The sequence below is a fragment of the Tasmannia lanceolata genome, unplaced genomic scaffold (assembly GCF_043159265.1).
Source record: "Tasmannia lanceolata isolate RefF3 unplaced genomic scaffold, GAP_Taslan_0.1 ptg000008l, whole genome shotgun sequence".
Classification (NCBI taxonomy): Eukaryota; Viridiplantae; Streptophyta; class Magnoliopsida; order Canellales; family Winteraceae; genus Tasmannia; species Tasmannia lanceolata.
In genome coordinates, this window is record NW_027518685.1 from 19,177,353 (window position 1) to 19,192,102 (window position 14,750).

General features: G+C 38.1%; 1 protein-coding gene across 2 annotated transcripts; it reads right to left on the minus strand.

The window, feature by feature from the left end:
- Positions 1–14,204, minus strand: LOC143884678 (interactor of constitutive active ROPs protein). 2 transcript variants are annotated; one of them, XM_077388361.1, is made up of 11 exons: positions 13,838–14,204; positions 13,438–13,720; positions 13,254–13,322; positions 2,921–2,974; positions 2,654–2,720; positions 2,418–2,492; positions 2,072–2,329; positions 1,869–1,914; positions 1,696–1,774; positions 1,412–1,539; positions 1–292 (listed from the first exon to the last, which is right to left on the minus strand). In XM_077388361.1, the coding sequence occupies exons 2-10, from the start codon at positions 13,702–13,704 to the stop codon at positions 1,447–1,449; spliced, it is 1,008 nt and encodes a 335-aa protein (XP_077244476.1). In that variant the 5' UTR covers positions 13,705–13,720; positions 13,838–14,204; the 3' UTR covers positions 1–292; positions 1,412–1,446. The 2 variants fall into 2 exon arrangements, with proteins under 2 accessions (XP_077244476.1, XP_077244477.1); XM_077388362.1 differs by having other exon boundaries at positions 2,654–2,717; positions 13,438–14,203.
- Positions 14,205–14,750: the final 546 nt, after the last annotated feature.

Sequence of the window (14,750 nt, forward strand, 5' to 3'; positions counted from 1 at the left end):
TACAAAGAATTATATCTCTTTAGAAAAAAGACAAATGTTGAGGATAGAAATCGAGACAGTGGGAAAAATAGTGCAGAAGCACTTAAACAAAGCCCACCTTCCTGCCACACTCCAAACCCCTCAATGTACAACTAAAAAACAGTATCCCGCTGCTTTAATTCTAATATTTTTCCAAATACAGCCGAGTTAGACAATAAATTAATTACAACCAGTTTACAGTAAGTCACCCTTAACTTACCAGTCTTCCTCCAACAGATGCCCCCAAAGTTGAACACCAATGACTAGAGTACAGCTGCGAGTAGAGGAGTGACAGTTAGAACCTTCAACTCGAGAACTACTATTCCTTTTACTCCAAAAATATAACCAAAGACAATCATTACATTAAGAAATCCAGTAAGGCCACGTTTGGAGACCCACAAGATTTAGATTTGAATTTGGTTGACATTTTGAACTAGATCGGATCCTAAAAATTTCCAAATCAGCTACGACAGTGCAAAAAATTCTGATTTTCAAATCTGTTCTGCGAGACATTATTTGGAAATCAATATTTGTGGCAACTTCCTTCACCGTCGCTACTCCTCGACGTTGCTCCGGCAGCAGCGAGACATCCCTCCCTCCCTCCCTCCCTCTCTCTCTCTCTCTTAAAACATGTTCATAAAGAAGATGGATGCATTTTGTATCCAAAACTCAAATCCAAATCAAATACAAATGCATCAGGTATCCAAACGGACCCTAATTGCCTGAAATCATTCAAGAACACCAAAGAGTGTGTTTGGATACACACCCAAATTGCAATTGGGTACAATTTAGACCTTTCAAGATAGTGACTTGTGAGCTGCAAACTAAAAAGGCACAAATTGAAACCTTGAAACTCATAGTAAGGCTCTCAACCTTTTTAAGGGGACCAAAGCCAACTGCCCTAAAACACCATCTTTTATTCATATCGACTCATGTCTAAATGGCTTCGAAACCACAATAAACACAGGCTAGACAATTGCAGAAGACGGCCGGTAACCCACTGAAAGAAACAATTATAGATCAAGAAATGGGCACAATAGAAGACTTAACAATCTTTCGCCTTGCTCATTACTGAAGTGATAAGCTCAAACAGCAAATCATACAACACATTTCATACGCAATCCAATCCCAGTGGACATCAAAGATTTTACGCCCATGTCCGCTCATCTGAAATTCAGTTAGTGTCGGAGAACTTGGCGAAGTGACCTTAACCACCAACTAACCCTTAAACCAACTAGAAGGGATGTGAATTTATCTCATCGTTTTTATTTATAGGTAATTTATCCCATCATTATTCCTATAGAAAACATCTAAAATCAGAACAGAACAGATGCGAGAGAGAGAGAGAGAGAGAGAGAGAGAGAGAGAGAGAGAGAGAGAGAGAGAGAGAGACCTGTTATCATGTATCTTCTCCCACAAAATTAACTTCTAAGCCATGCTACGGTTAAGCAGCCCCTGAAAGGATAAGTAAAGATCTTTGTTATCAATACCAAAGATCTCTTCAGCTTTCCTCAAGGTTTCCTGCATGGAATAAATCATTCAAAATTCATCAATGACTAATGGTCTTGACATGAATCTCCAGAGTGACAGCAAGACAAGATCCCCCAACTAAAACGAGTGATCTAGTGGTAGATGCAAAAGTTTCACCAGCTAGAGATGGAAGAAACAGAAGATTACCTCACGTGATTGCTTATGAGCATTGAGCTCCTTGATGTTAGCTAGAAATGCACCAAACTGTTCATAAGAAAGGCGACTCCTGATTTACATAAACATCCGGTCTCAGAAATGGCCCATCATAATTAACTAAAGGTCTAAAACTACAAACAAAATGTTCGGGTGCATGGGCCCACCTGGCTTGACGGAAGAACTCCTTCCCATCAATCCGTGGGGTACGAGCTGAAAAGGTGTACAACCCATATAAGTAAAAACTATATAAAGAAATCCTACATCTACAACAAATGTGAAATATTCTACAGAACTCAGACATAACAAAAGGCCATTAGTATTTTTATGCCTTGACATTATAAATTATACATTGACAAGTGTTAAGAACCTGGCATTGGGCGCCCATGGGGAGGAGAGCTTGCCGCTGAAGATTGTTGACTTGATGGGTACCATGACGACAACACAGAGCGCCCTTCAATGTTAGGTTTCGTTGGTGATGTGGTTCCAGAGGTCTTTCTCGGAGATACTGCAGCAGAGAACCCTCTGGGAGAACCACCTGTTGATATTACTGTGGGTGTTCCAGTTGGAGTAAGCCGTGGCGTGATGTATGGAGTAACAGAGAATCGTTGCCCAGTATTCCTCAAGGCTGTAAAGCAGTAGCCATCTTAAAATGCATCTAGAGTTTGGCGTGGGAGCAAAATTTATTAATATTATAACAGTGGTCGTGCATGTACCATCTTGAACTGTATCCCCCATTTCTGTAGAGCCAGTGACAAAATTTGATGATGTGTAGCCATTGGACTCCTCATCTGAAATAACAAAGATGAAAATAATATAGTTATTGCCAAGCATCTGCAATAGTCAGAAACAAAGTTAGGCTTTCCAACAGAGAAACAAGTAATGCCTATCATCATCATGGTAATTAAAATACACAAATAATCAAAAGTCGCATCAATAAAATAAAGGGTACCTTTCACTGAAGAAGCTTTTCCCACTGATTGGTCACAAGTCCCTATATCAACAGTCTCGGCTTGCTGCTAATGAAAAGCCAAACTCTAATTCTTAGCTCTTTGAAGCAGGCGATGATACTCTCTATGAACATAACTAATATATTCACATACAGAGCACATGGAGAGAGAGAGAGAGAGAGAGAGAGAGAGAGAGAGAGAGGAGAGAGAGAAATGTAACCGTAGAAGTTCTATATGAAACAGATCTATGACTAATAGATAAATCTTACAGGTGAATTATCATCACTCAATGACTGCATTAGGTGTCTCTTGAATGTCTCCAACTGTCAAAAGAATCAGGGTTCAGTTTGCATGATAAAAGAACATACGTGAAATAACCTATAGGCTTCCATAAACAGCAAGCTAAAAAGGTCCAACATTGAACAGAAATTACATCCTCAAACAAAAGAATGAAGTTGAACACAAAAATTTTGCAATTTCAATAGGCATTTTCACACCGTTGGCAAAAGAACAAAACCTCTCATGTTTTAGTAAATCAACAATAACAGCATCCTTCTTCAAAAAGACTCAGAACCTGGTCTAGGCCATAATAACCTTTGACTACAATAATGCGTATAATCATTATTTCACATCATCATCTATTTACAATGCAATTAAATGATTGGCATGCAGTCCCCTCTTAAATAGCCAACTGTACCCTTTGTATGAGTATAATCCTTCTTTCCATGTCATCATCTATTCAAGAAGATGCTCAGATTATATGAAATAGTATGGAGTTCAATAGCAATCAAGCTTTTACTTCTAAATGTGATGAGACTTCTGATAGTGTTATTCTCTCCAAGGAAGAGTTTTCCAAGTTGATCCATGCTAATGGTACCGCCTAGGTGCGGTCAAATGCTACCCTTGTTTAGAAAGGTAGTACTTCTGTTTAACTTGAGTCTTCATAGAAAGGCAGTGCCTCGGACCATATGAATAGTCACTCTAGTATTTTATCTTCTTTTCAACCGGAGACCTCCAATCACAATGTCATTTGTGCAGATGGTAACACATCTAATGGCTCAAGCATGGGTGTAGTCCATTGACCCATCCTATTGTTTTCCTCTTCTTAAACTGTTTTCCATGATCTAAAGACAAAGGAGAAGATTAGTGGAGAGCAAGAGTCAAGTACTATTTATATGGAATAGCTAATGGTATTGCTCTTCAAAGGTTGTCTTCGTACCATTGGCACCGTTGTCCTGGACATCCCTCCATAGAAATGTTATATAAGTTGGTTCCAAAATCAAACCCGTTGGCATCTCTTTAGTGTGAGTCGGTTCAGTTAGGTAAACACTATAGGATGTCTTTTACTTTTAGATTTAATAGTCAGGAGTCGAGTCATTGTATGTTAGTCCATTCATATGTCTGAGATACGTGCAAATTCCCTCTTATATGGAGTTCAATTACTTTGTAACTTTTGCGGATGACTATTCCAGGAATGACACAGCTATTTCTTATTAAATATCATTCTGCTTTTGGTTTTCAATCATTTTTTAACCAACATGTCATTATTCATCAGACTTCATGTGCATATACACAGAACAAAAGAGTGAGGCTGAACGCCAAAATAGACACCTTGTTGACATAGCTAGAGCCATAATGCTCCATATGAATGTACTGGAAACCTAGCAGAGTGAAGTTCTAACCTCATGTTCTTTAATCAATCGTTTACCTTCATCTATTCTTGGAGGAAAGTGACAACGTTCCATTATATTTCCTATAGTTCCTATGTTTACTTTGACTACGTGTATTTTTGGGTGTTTGTTTTGACTACCAGTTGTCTCCTAGGCAAGATAAGCTTGATCCTCTTGCTATTAAATGTATTTTTCTGGTTTTCGATACTCGAAATGGTTTTTTTTATAGGTAAGCTGGGATTGAACCTCCAACCCCTAGATTGAAAACCAAAGCCTTAACCAATTGAGCCAGAGGCTCAACCCTGCGTACTCAAAATGGTTACAAGTGCTATAGTGGAAGCTTTCCTAAGCATTTTGTGTCTACTGATGTGTCCGTTTTTAGACTTAACCCCTCTTTTCAGGAGCAGGAGGCCATCTTGATCAGTCCTCATATTCTAGCATTCCTTTAGAGGTTATTCCTAAGTTGGCCTCTGAAGTTTTGCCACAACGAAAACAACAAGATTTGCAGGTTATATTCAATGCTCTAAAAATGCAGAAGCCCCACCAGCTCTCATATCCATCATCTTCTTCACCATCTAAGGATCAATCTCTTGGTAAGTTCCATGAGCCTGTTATTTCTCTGGCTGGTGATTTGTGTATTGTTCTTCATAAAAGTAAACATAGTTGCACTAATCACCCTATTTCAATCTTTGTCTCTTATGCTCACTAGTCCACATCATATCGTTCATTTGTTGTTTCTATGTCAGTTGTGTCTATTCTTAACTTTGCTGTTGATGCACTTGTTCATCTTAGATTAAGGAAAGTAATGGAAGAAGAAATGTCTGCTCTTCAATCCAATGGTACTTGGGACCACAGGTAGCAAAAAGTGATTCTGCAAAAAAACAGGACGGGAAAAATTCGAGTTTAATACGGTATTAGTTCAGAAAAAATTTAGTAAAAAAATGGAAACAAAACAAAGTGCGTTTACATTTTTGTCATTTACAAAATATGGCGGGGTAAAATTAGAAAGTTGGCCAAAAAAACGTGTTTAAAAGGTTTAAAATGTTTTCCTTAAAAAACAGAGTTTATATTACTGTCAAAATTTTAAACATAGTATTAAACAGCACACCAATAAAATGCGTTTTTTCGAGAAAAAAAATGCCATTTAAAACAGAGGTTTGCTAACTATGCTTGGGACTTGGTTTCTCTTCTTGCAAATAAAAAAGTTCTTGGTTGCCGTTGGATGTTTGCTATTAAATATTTTCCTGAAGGTTACTTTGAACGACTCAAAGCTAGCCAAAGGTTATACTCAGACATATGGCATTGACTATTGAGACACATTTTCCCTATTGTTAAAATCACATCTATTCGTGTAATTTTTTTTTTTTTACCTACTAATTGTGATTGGCCACTCTATCAACTAGATGTGAAAATTTTCTTCTTACATGGGGAAATGAAAGAAGCATATATGGAACAACCTCCTAGGTTTGTTGAAGTTGAGGTCAAGTTCTTCTCCACAGGGAGAATGATCCATGAGGGGGCCATGTCCTGCTAAAGATTGGCATGTGTGGGGGCCATGGCTCACCAAAGGATCCACATTTTTTTTTAGAAGGGTGACTTTATTGATTAAGAACAATCACAGATAAGGATGGAGGACACAAGTTGTCCCCCATCATTATACTTAGAATATGCATTGTCCTAGAACAAGCACAAATACATACTTAGAAACCATCACATAAACAAGAAAACCATCCATAATTGCTTAATCGTGTCGAACAGCCAGTGATATGTGTTGTCGCACATGTCTGGAACAGTAAAGTAGGGGTGCAATTCGGGTCGGGTTGGATCGGATTGAGGCCAACCCTAACCCAACCCCTGATAGCATTCCCTCAACCCTAGCCCAACCCAACCTGAGCCTCGGGTTGAGGATGGTCAACCCTAACCCAACCCGCCTCTAAATCACTCAACCCTAACCCAACCCATCTAACTCGAAATCGGGTCAGGTTGGTTTGGGTTCACCTTGGGCCAAACAAAAAAATACAATAACTGAAAGAAAATCAAGATAAAATTAGAGGACGGAGGTTGAGTTAGGATCGGGTAGGGTTGCCAAGGCCTCAACCCCCAACCCAAAATTAAATTGGGTTGGCTTTTCCCAATCCAAACGCAACCCAACCCGAGCAACAATTGGGTTGAACCCGTCGGGTTCAGGTTGAGCCCGCCCCAAGTTGCACCCTACAGTAAAGTCAATAAAGAAGTACAATGTAATGAAATATAAGAAAGTACAATGACCAGTCTCCTATCCGAGGACCCCAATGAGAAAGCGGTGGTATCGGGTTGAGCAAAGCTGTCAGGCGAGCAGTGGTCCTAAGTAGTTCAGTTCAATCAAACCCGCAAGGGATGAAGCGGGCGGTAAACAAACTTAAGCAAGAGTGAAGTAAATACCACATAGAGTTACTCGCAGATCTCTTTGATCATTGGTCCTTTGGCCCTTGGCCGATGAGAGTTCTCTGAGGATTTGCATTAGTGGCGGTTCCGTGGACCTTGCAGGTGAAAAGAAATAAAAGAGTATTTGAAGGGGTATCGAAGAAAGTGTGGGCGATTCAGCAGCAAGTTCTTCATGTCATTGCCCAATGAGCGGAAGTCGTTCCTAAGTTCTAATGGTACTCATTGTTTGTGATAAAGAGGTTTTGGGGTGAGATTCATTATAGCAAAATAGAGATAGATAAGCCGACCTATGAAGCACGGGTACGGGTACGGGGTGCGGGTACGACACGGGTACGTGGGTACGTGATTTGCCAAAAACCCCGGGTACGAGTACGTTCGGATATGCCGAATATAATAATATATTTTAATATTTTATTATATATTTATAAAAATTTTAAAAAAAAATGTAGAGCAATCAAATAACAATAACATCACCAAAATGGAAAATTCAAATATTACTCTTCATTTCATAAGTGATTAAGTTCCATATTTCATAACATGAGGCATCAATACATCATTCATTAGAAAAAAAAGTCTGTCACCAGTGTGTTGACCAGTGTGTTAACCAGTGCCTGACAAGATGAATAATTTTTAGAGACCAAATTATGAGATTTTTTTTACCGGACTTTTGGGATTTAATAATGTTTGGACAAAATAGATTTTATGAATTTTTAAAATTTGAAAAATACCCCACCGTTTGGAAGTTAAGAAAGTTAAAATTTTGACCCGACCTTTTTTCTTTGAATTTTGTACTAGAACTGGAGAGTTGACTTTTTTTCCTTTTAGATTTGGGTGTTGAAACTATTTTTAATAAATCCAAAAGGGGGGTATTCCGTTATTTACATGTAAACCATTTAAGTAAATGTAAATCTTAAATCTTAAGTAAATGGACAATAAAATAGTAAAGACATTTACTTAAATGGTTTACATGTAAATACCGAGTACAGGAAAGTAGAGAGAAGTACAGGAGAGGAAAGAGAAGCAGCAGGAGGAAGCAGGACGTGTCGAGTACGGGTGGTGCGCACCCGACACGCACCCAACCACCAAAACTAGTTTTTTTTTTAAAAAAAAAATGGGGTACGTACCCCGGACGTACCCGCACCCCATACGTGTCGGGTGCGGGTGCGGATGCGGGAGCCCCAGGAGAGTACCCGTGCTTCCTAGAAGCCGACATAGTCTTCCCCACTGCTTGGGATTATTAAACTAAACTTTGACGACTCCAACATAGGAAACCCAGTTCCAGCTAGATTGGTGGGGTTGTTGTGTGACATAGATAGGGAAGTTTGTATGGCTTTTTTTTTGTCCAATTGGGATACAAGACGCCAGCATAGCGAAAGTTTTCGCTCTTCTATCAGAAATTCGCAAAGTGAATCAAAACCATAGTTGCCAAAGTCGAAAGCAGGTGCGAGAAGCGATGCGGAAAGCGAGGGGTTTAGAGAAGAGAAAATGCGCGAAGAGAAAAGCTCTAAAGAAAGAGAAAATGTATGGGAAGCGTTAAAGAAAGTCAACATGAAGTCTGTAAGAAGCCTTCCTCATTAGAAGAGAACAAGAAGTACATAGAAAGAGTAGGATTGTTCTAAGTTAGGGAGGAAAGATTAATATGGGTAAGGATTACAAAGCAAAGAGAAGACTTTACAACTAATTAGAATTACAAGTTTTAGGAATATACAGTTTCACTGGTTTTATTCATATATAATTTAACGTTAAGTTTTTAGAAAAAGATCCATATGATTTTCATTTGAAGCTTAAGATGAGTTTTCAAGTTTTAAATGCATTTTTTTTAAATACACTCCTTCAATATTATCAAAAGAAGAAAATATTCTTTTAGGAAAAAATAATCACTTGAATAGGAAGCATTCCCTTAATTAATAGGAAACGTGTAGAAAGCTTATGGGAAGTGTGCTTCTCCTAAATTTGGGAAGCAAAAAGAACTAAGCTTCCGGAGTGAGCTTCACACCCAACTAGGAAGTTTCTAGTAAGTATGATTAGAAATTTAGAACATCCTAGACTCCCTAATTGTGGAGGGGGACTTGATGAATGTTATTAGAATGAAATAAGTTTCTAGCATTCCATAGCAATTTGCAGACGCAATTCTAGAATTGAGGTCCATTCAATGGCGTTTCAGCACATTTGGCGATCGGCTAATTCAGAAGTAGATCAACTTGCTCGATCGAGTGTGACATGGGAGGACCATATATTTTTTGACTTCCTCCCGCCTTGAGGAAATTAATGTCATCTTTTTCTTTTTCTTTTTTTCCTTTTTTTTGCTTCCATTTATTTTCTCGGTGTTTGTTTGACCATCTCGGTCGCCTTGTTTTTCTTCTCTTTCTGGCCACAACCTTCAAGGAGTGGACTTGACCAGAGGTTAGGAATGGATTTCAAGTATTTTTTTTTCCTTTGAGTGACATCTAATTCTCTCTCCTCTCTTCTGGTTATGGTTTGTTTATTGTCCATGGAATTTTTATTGTTTATTAATCCCATAGTTTTTACCATATATGACCCCTTTGGAGTATTTTGGGATTGTTTAATTCTTTATCAAACCTGTTGATTAAATTTTGAATATGTGGCTCTTTGGATCTATTCAAAGAGTATACATTCGATTTTAGCATGTAACACCTTTGCTAGGACTGCATCCAAAAAAGAATAAAAAAAAGAAACAACTGAATGACGTAATCCAATTTCATGTCTAGCAAATCCAGAGACTTGTATGTGACTAGAGGAGAGACCACTTTTCTTGATCAAATAAATTTACTCATATTGCATCGGTACAAAACCTCTTGCAAGTGTTCATTTGAGTCATTAGGCATTAGCAACTTCAAGAAGTTGCATGTCTCTTCTTTGCAACTCTAAATTGTCAAAATCTACATTCATAACTAGATATGTGAGCGGAACATTGACCTATTCCATAATCCTAATATACCAGGGAAAAATCAAGTGTCCCGAACACTAAGATTCACCCCAAGAGCTAAGAACATAGTTAGAGGAAAGAATTGTCAAATGACACTTAGTTGCTAACCCAGAATAAGGATGTTACCTAGGTGCAAAAGTTAGGCTACCTGCTTTGGGTATTTGGGTTTGGCTTGGACATTCTTTTTTGGTAGGCTTGGACATTCTATCCGGTAGGATGGAGTTGAGATTTCCAAGACCCAAAAAAATTCGAGCAGGATTGGGTTTAGTGCACAAAGGCCCAACCCATTCAGATCCTTCCGACCAAATTATACGTATAAATATGTATATATGTATATTTAAATGTACTTACGTCACAATACAATAATTCTATATATTTGGAGACACACACACACACACACACACACACACACACACACACACACACTTATGTCACAATATATTAATACTTATATAAATATATTTCTAGCGCGCATATTGTAAAATATTAACTTTATGTTACATGTTTTCTTTCTCCCATAAGCTTCAACTCTAAGTCCTTATGAGTTCAAAACTTCCCACCTCCCTTTTCATCAGCTATCATCCTCCTCCCCTTTCATCAGCTTTTCGCAATTGCTATGATGGAATCTGTTGAAGGTATACAATAATAGGAATCTATATCGAGGATGTAATGCAGATAAATTAGATAAATGGTATGATGGAAGCAACAAAGGAACCTATCCTGGCAACCCTATTTTTTCATAAGCCAATAAACAACCTATTCATAATTACAGTCTTCTTGTAATCGACTACAACATGTACACCCTCTAAACTTAATGGCGCTAGGTTCAGTTTTGCTCTAAAGATCATTATGTCCCTCTTATGTTGGGAAATATAAAGAGAAAGATGTAGAAGACGGATGGACGGCTTAGATAAACCCACTAATATGATCATTAATGATGTCATGGCATTTGACAACCAAGGCTGCCAGAGCGGGAAGTGGGAACCGGGAAGCGAAGGCTCTTGGGAAGGTGGGAAGTGGGAAGCGTGAAGGGTTGGAGAATTATTTTTTTAATGGTTAAATATTTTAAAAAATAAAAAATCCTAAAAAATATTAGAAATAATTATATGAACCGAATATTTAAAAAAACACTTTTATTGAAAGATCCAACATTTACTTAATGAAAAATTACTATCAGTTGAAATGCATGTGTTGGCCAGTTTGTTGATCGGTGCGTTGACCAGTGCATGACAAGATGAAAAGTTTTTAGACAACAAAGTTTTTGGAACCAAATGTGGAGATGATAGAATTTATGAATCTTTAAAATTGAAAAATACCCCGTCGTTTGGAAGTTAAGATTTTGACCCGGCCCGTTTTTCGAATTTTATAATAGAACTGCAGAGTTGACCTTTTATCCTTTTAGATTTGGGACTTAGAACTATTTTTAATAGATTCAAATGGGGGTATTCCCTTATTTACATGTAAATCTTAAGTAAATGGACAATAAAAATAGTAAAGACATTTTCCTAGAGTGGATATTTCCTACATTTCCGAAACGGGATTCCCAAAAATTGGGGAATCGAGAAGATTCCCATTTCCGAATCGTGTTTTGGGGAATCGCAATTCCCCATTCTGAGTAGAGATTCCTGCTTCTCTGGTGACAACTCTCTAGCTAAGTTCTTCATGCCTACATCTAATTGCTATGAATAGGAAGCTTGGGCTCTTAGCCAAATAAACATCCTTTCTAAGCCAAGAACCACCCAAAGGCTTTTTAGGTGGCTTTGGTAAAGCTGAGGAAAGGTGTGCGCTCAAGCTTAATTCAGATGGGGATTCCAAAAGTAGCCCTGGTGCAGCTGGTGGAGGAAGAGTTTTGACTTTTGAGAAACCATAATGGCAAAGTAGTAGTCTCTTTTTTCACTATTATAATATTGGTACTAACGTGCAGGCAGAAAGACCCTCCTTGGTCCATTAAATTTTATTGGCAGGAGCTGAGCTGAAGCTTCAAATCTCTCATGCTTACAGAGAAGCAAATCAAGTTGCAGACTCTTTGGCCAATTATACTTGTGAAATTAAAAGTAATAAAGTTTTTAGATATTGGAAGGCTCTACTAATTATATCTAGGGGAACTGTTAGATGGGATGCATTGGGAATTCCTAACATTCTCTTGGGTTCGAGGTAAGATGGTATGTCCCCCTCTTGTAATTCTTTTTACATATTAACCAGATTTACGGTGCTCGCATGGGTTCCTAGATAAATTCCAGGCTGAAAAAAAAACTCAACGGGGCTGATACCCACGATTTTTGTCTGCTCAAACTCAAAATATAAATTAATAAAATGCATTGGAGAATCCAGCTCACATGTAGCCACGTTTTTTTTTTTTTCTTTGAGTTCCAACAATTGATCCATGTAGACGAACCCAACTAGTGTCAGGATTAGACTTAGTCAATTTGAGCCAGGTAGATTCTTTCACCTTCATCATGAATAATTTCTAAAAGATTCATTAGCCGACCCCAACTAGTTTGGGACAAAGGCTTAGTTGAGTTGAGTTTGAGTTCCAACAATCATTCTCTAAATGCTTGGATTTGTCATCATTTTACACATCCCAATCTCTTTAGCAATGTTGTGAAAATCGGAATCAAATCGTAAATCATAACAGGGGTCGAATCATATTGGATGGCAAATTGTAAGATTTGAATCGTAAATCGTAAGATTTTCAAAACAATGTTCTTTAGTGCCAAGTCTCACAGCCTTCTCTTCTCCCTTCTCTTCTCTGACACCATGTCGGGCAATGGATCCCCTCCGTTTCACATGGAAACGAAAAACTTTTGGAGTACAAGCAACAATTGGGGAAGAGGGTCTTTAAAGCTACTTATAATTGGTGGGAAAGGATTCCATCAAGCCTTTGGCTTCCTTATAATAGTGCTTAATATTCTCGCCCCTTGCATTCAAAACTTAGCATGTTGCTAAGTTGAAAAGAAAGAAAATGGCAAGCAAGTTGCCGGCCAAAGGACCAGGCCACGATTGCTAATAACCCAGAGATTTAAGATCTCTGCAGGCCACTCTTGCTAAGGAAGAAAACTTTCTAAAACAACAACTTATGCATTTGATTCCCACATGATCCATTAATTTAACAAGCATTATTTAAAGTTGAAATGCTAACCAATATTTCATGCAAACCATGAGAGTTCAAACGATGCATAAACAAAGAATGGGATAGTCCACTTCTCAGAAATTGGTTTTGAATTCAATTAAGTGCTATCATTTATTTGAATTGGATTGTAGAGATGCTACTGTAGATAAAGGTGACAAAGGTGGAGCACTTTGGTTGATCTGGGACCTGTTACTTTGATTAATTAGAAGGTATTCATCTTAAAATTTCAGGAATTTAGTGATCTCCGTCAGCTTATTTCAGAAATTGGGTCAAAAGGGGGAGATATATGAATTTCAGCATAAATAATGGAAGAACCTGAATATAATGACGCTAGTTGGAGGTGACGAAGTAAATACAAATAAGAATCAATAATCAAAGATGCATAGAAAAAATATAACTACCATTTTAAAAAGTAAACAAAAACACCATACCTTTCCCAAATCACGGTTCAGTTTCTTCGCCGTCACAGCCAGCGAATCTCGTTCGTTCGATAGCTTAATCTTCAAACGCGAAAAAAATAATAATAACTTAATCAAAACAAAATGCATGAAATTTAACAATCAAAGTACCAAAACAATTAAAAGCAAAAACTAGAAAACTGCCAAAAATTGATACATTTTCATCAAGAACAACCCTCAAACGCGCATCAGATTCCCGAAACATGTCCTCCACCTCCGAAACCTTATTCTGTAAATCGAAAATTACGTGATCTTTCTCGGCGATCTTTTGCCGGAGCCGGCCAGCCTCGGATTCGAGCTTGGATACGCGAGAGGCAATGGCCATGGACGTGATCTTCTTCGCCAAATCGAGCTGATCATACGGATCGGTCGGGATCACAGACAGGATTTCATCCGGAAGATGAAAATCCCCGCTCTGCGTCATCTCCTCTTCCAAAAACCTAAAAAAGAAAACCTAAATCAAAACCCTAACGGATCAGAAAATAGAGAGTTTTTGCATCTCTGTTGAAGAGAACGATGGAAATGAATATAATTGCAGAGATGGAAAGAGAATTTACTATTTCCTTTTAGAGAGAGAGAGAGAGAGAGAGAGTTGGGGGTTTTGACAATGGGGAAAAAGGGAAAAGAAAATGTTGTTAATGATTTTGGCGTGGTGATTTGAAAGTTTTAGGCGTTTCCCTCCAAGTCCATACGACAAAAAGGTAAGAAATTGAAACTCGAAATTGAAAAGATTGTGTGTTTGGTGAAAGGGCAAACTCTTTTTTGTTATAAAAATTATTGGGGTTTTGGTAAGATTCTTATTATTGTTCTAACTTCTAACAAGCAAGAACAAAATGTTAGGGATTTGGCAAAAGAAAAGATTCTTATTAGTAGAGGTTTTCCAAAAGCAAGGCTTTGCCTATATGAGAAATTATTACTATACGAGCAAAAGGGATTTCCCTTCACTTCGGTGCATGAAATTATTATTATTATACATAGATTTTATATGGTAGAGGCCTTTATAGTCCCTTACTTTTTAAAAAGTATTGTACGGACCACCACATGATAGGATGGTCCAAACAGTCCATAAGATCTAACACTAGGTAAATAGGTGTTCCTCAAAAATCACTTCCGTAGGATGATCGCAACCCTCCGATCTATAGAGGAACTGCAAATTATAGAAACATGTATTAGATCATATCCTATGGAAATGATTTTTAGGGAACCATTTACATTGTGTACCATCTTATGGACGGTTTGGATCATCCCATGATGTGGTCCGTACAAGACTTTTTTAAAATACAGGACTATAAGGGCTTACACCATATACAACTCTAGAGGGATTGTAGACTGAAGGAAGCACTCGTAAAAGGGTTGCTAGTGTCCATCACAAAAGGCTTTTCGCGGCTTGTCTGTCGCAATTCAAACCAGCCACCTCGTGTTGCGATGGAGCTTAGCAAATGCCCCCGTAAAAAAGGGGTGAAAGGGCGC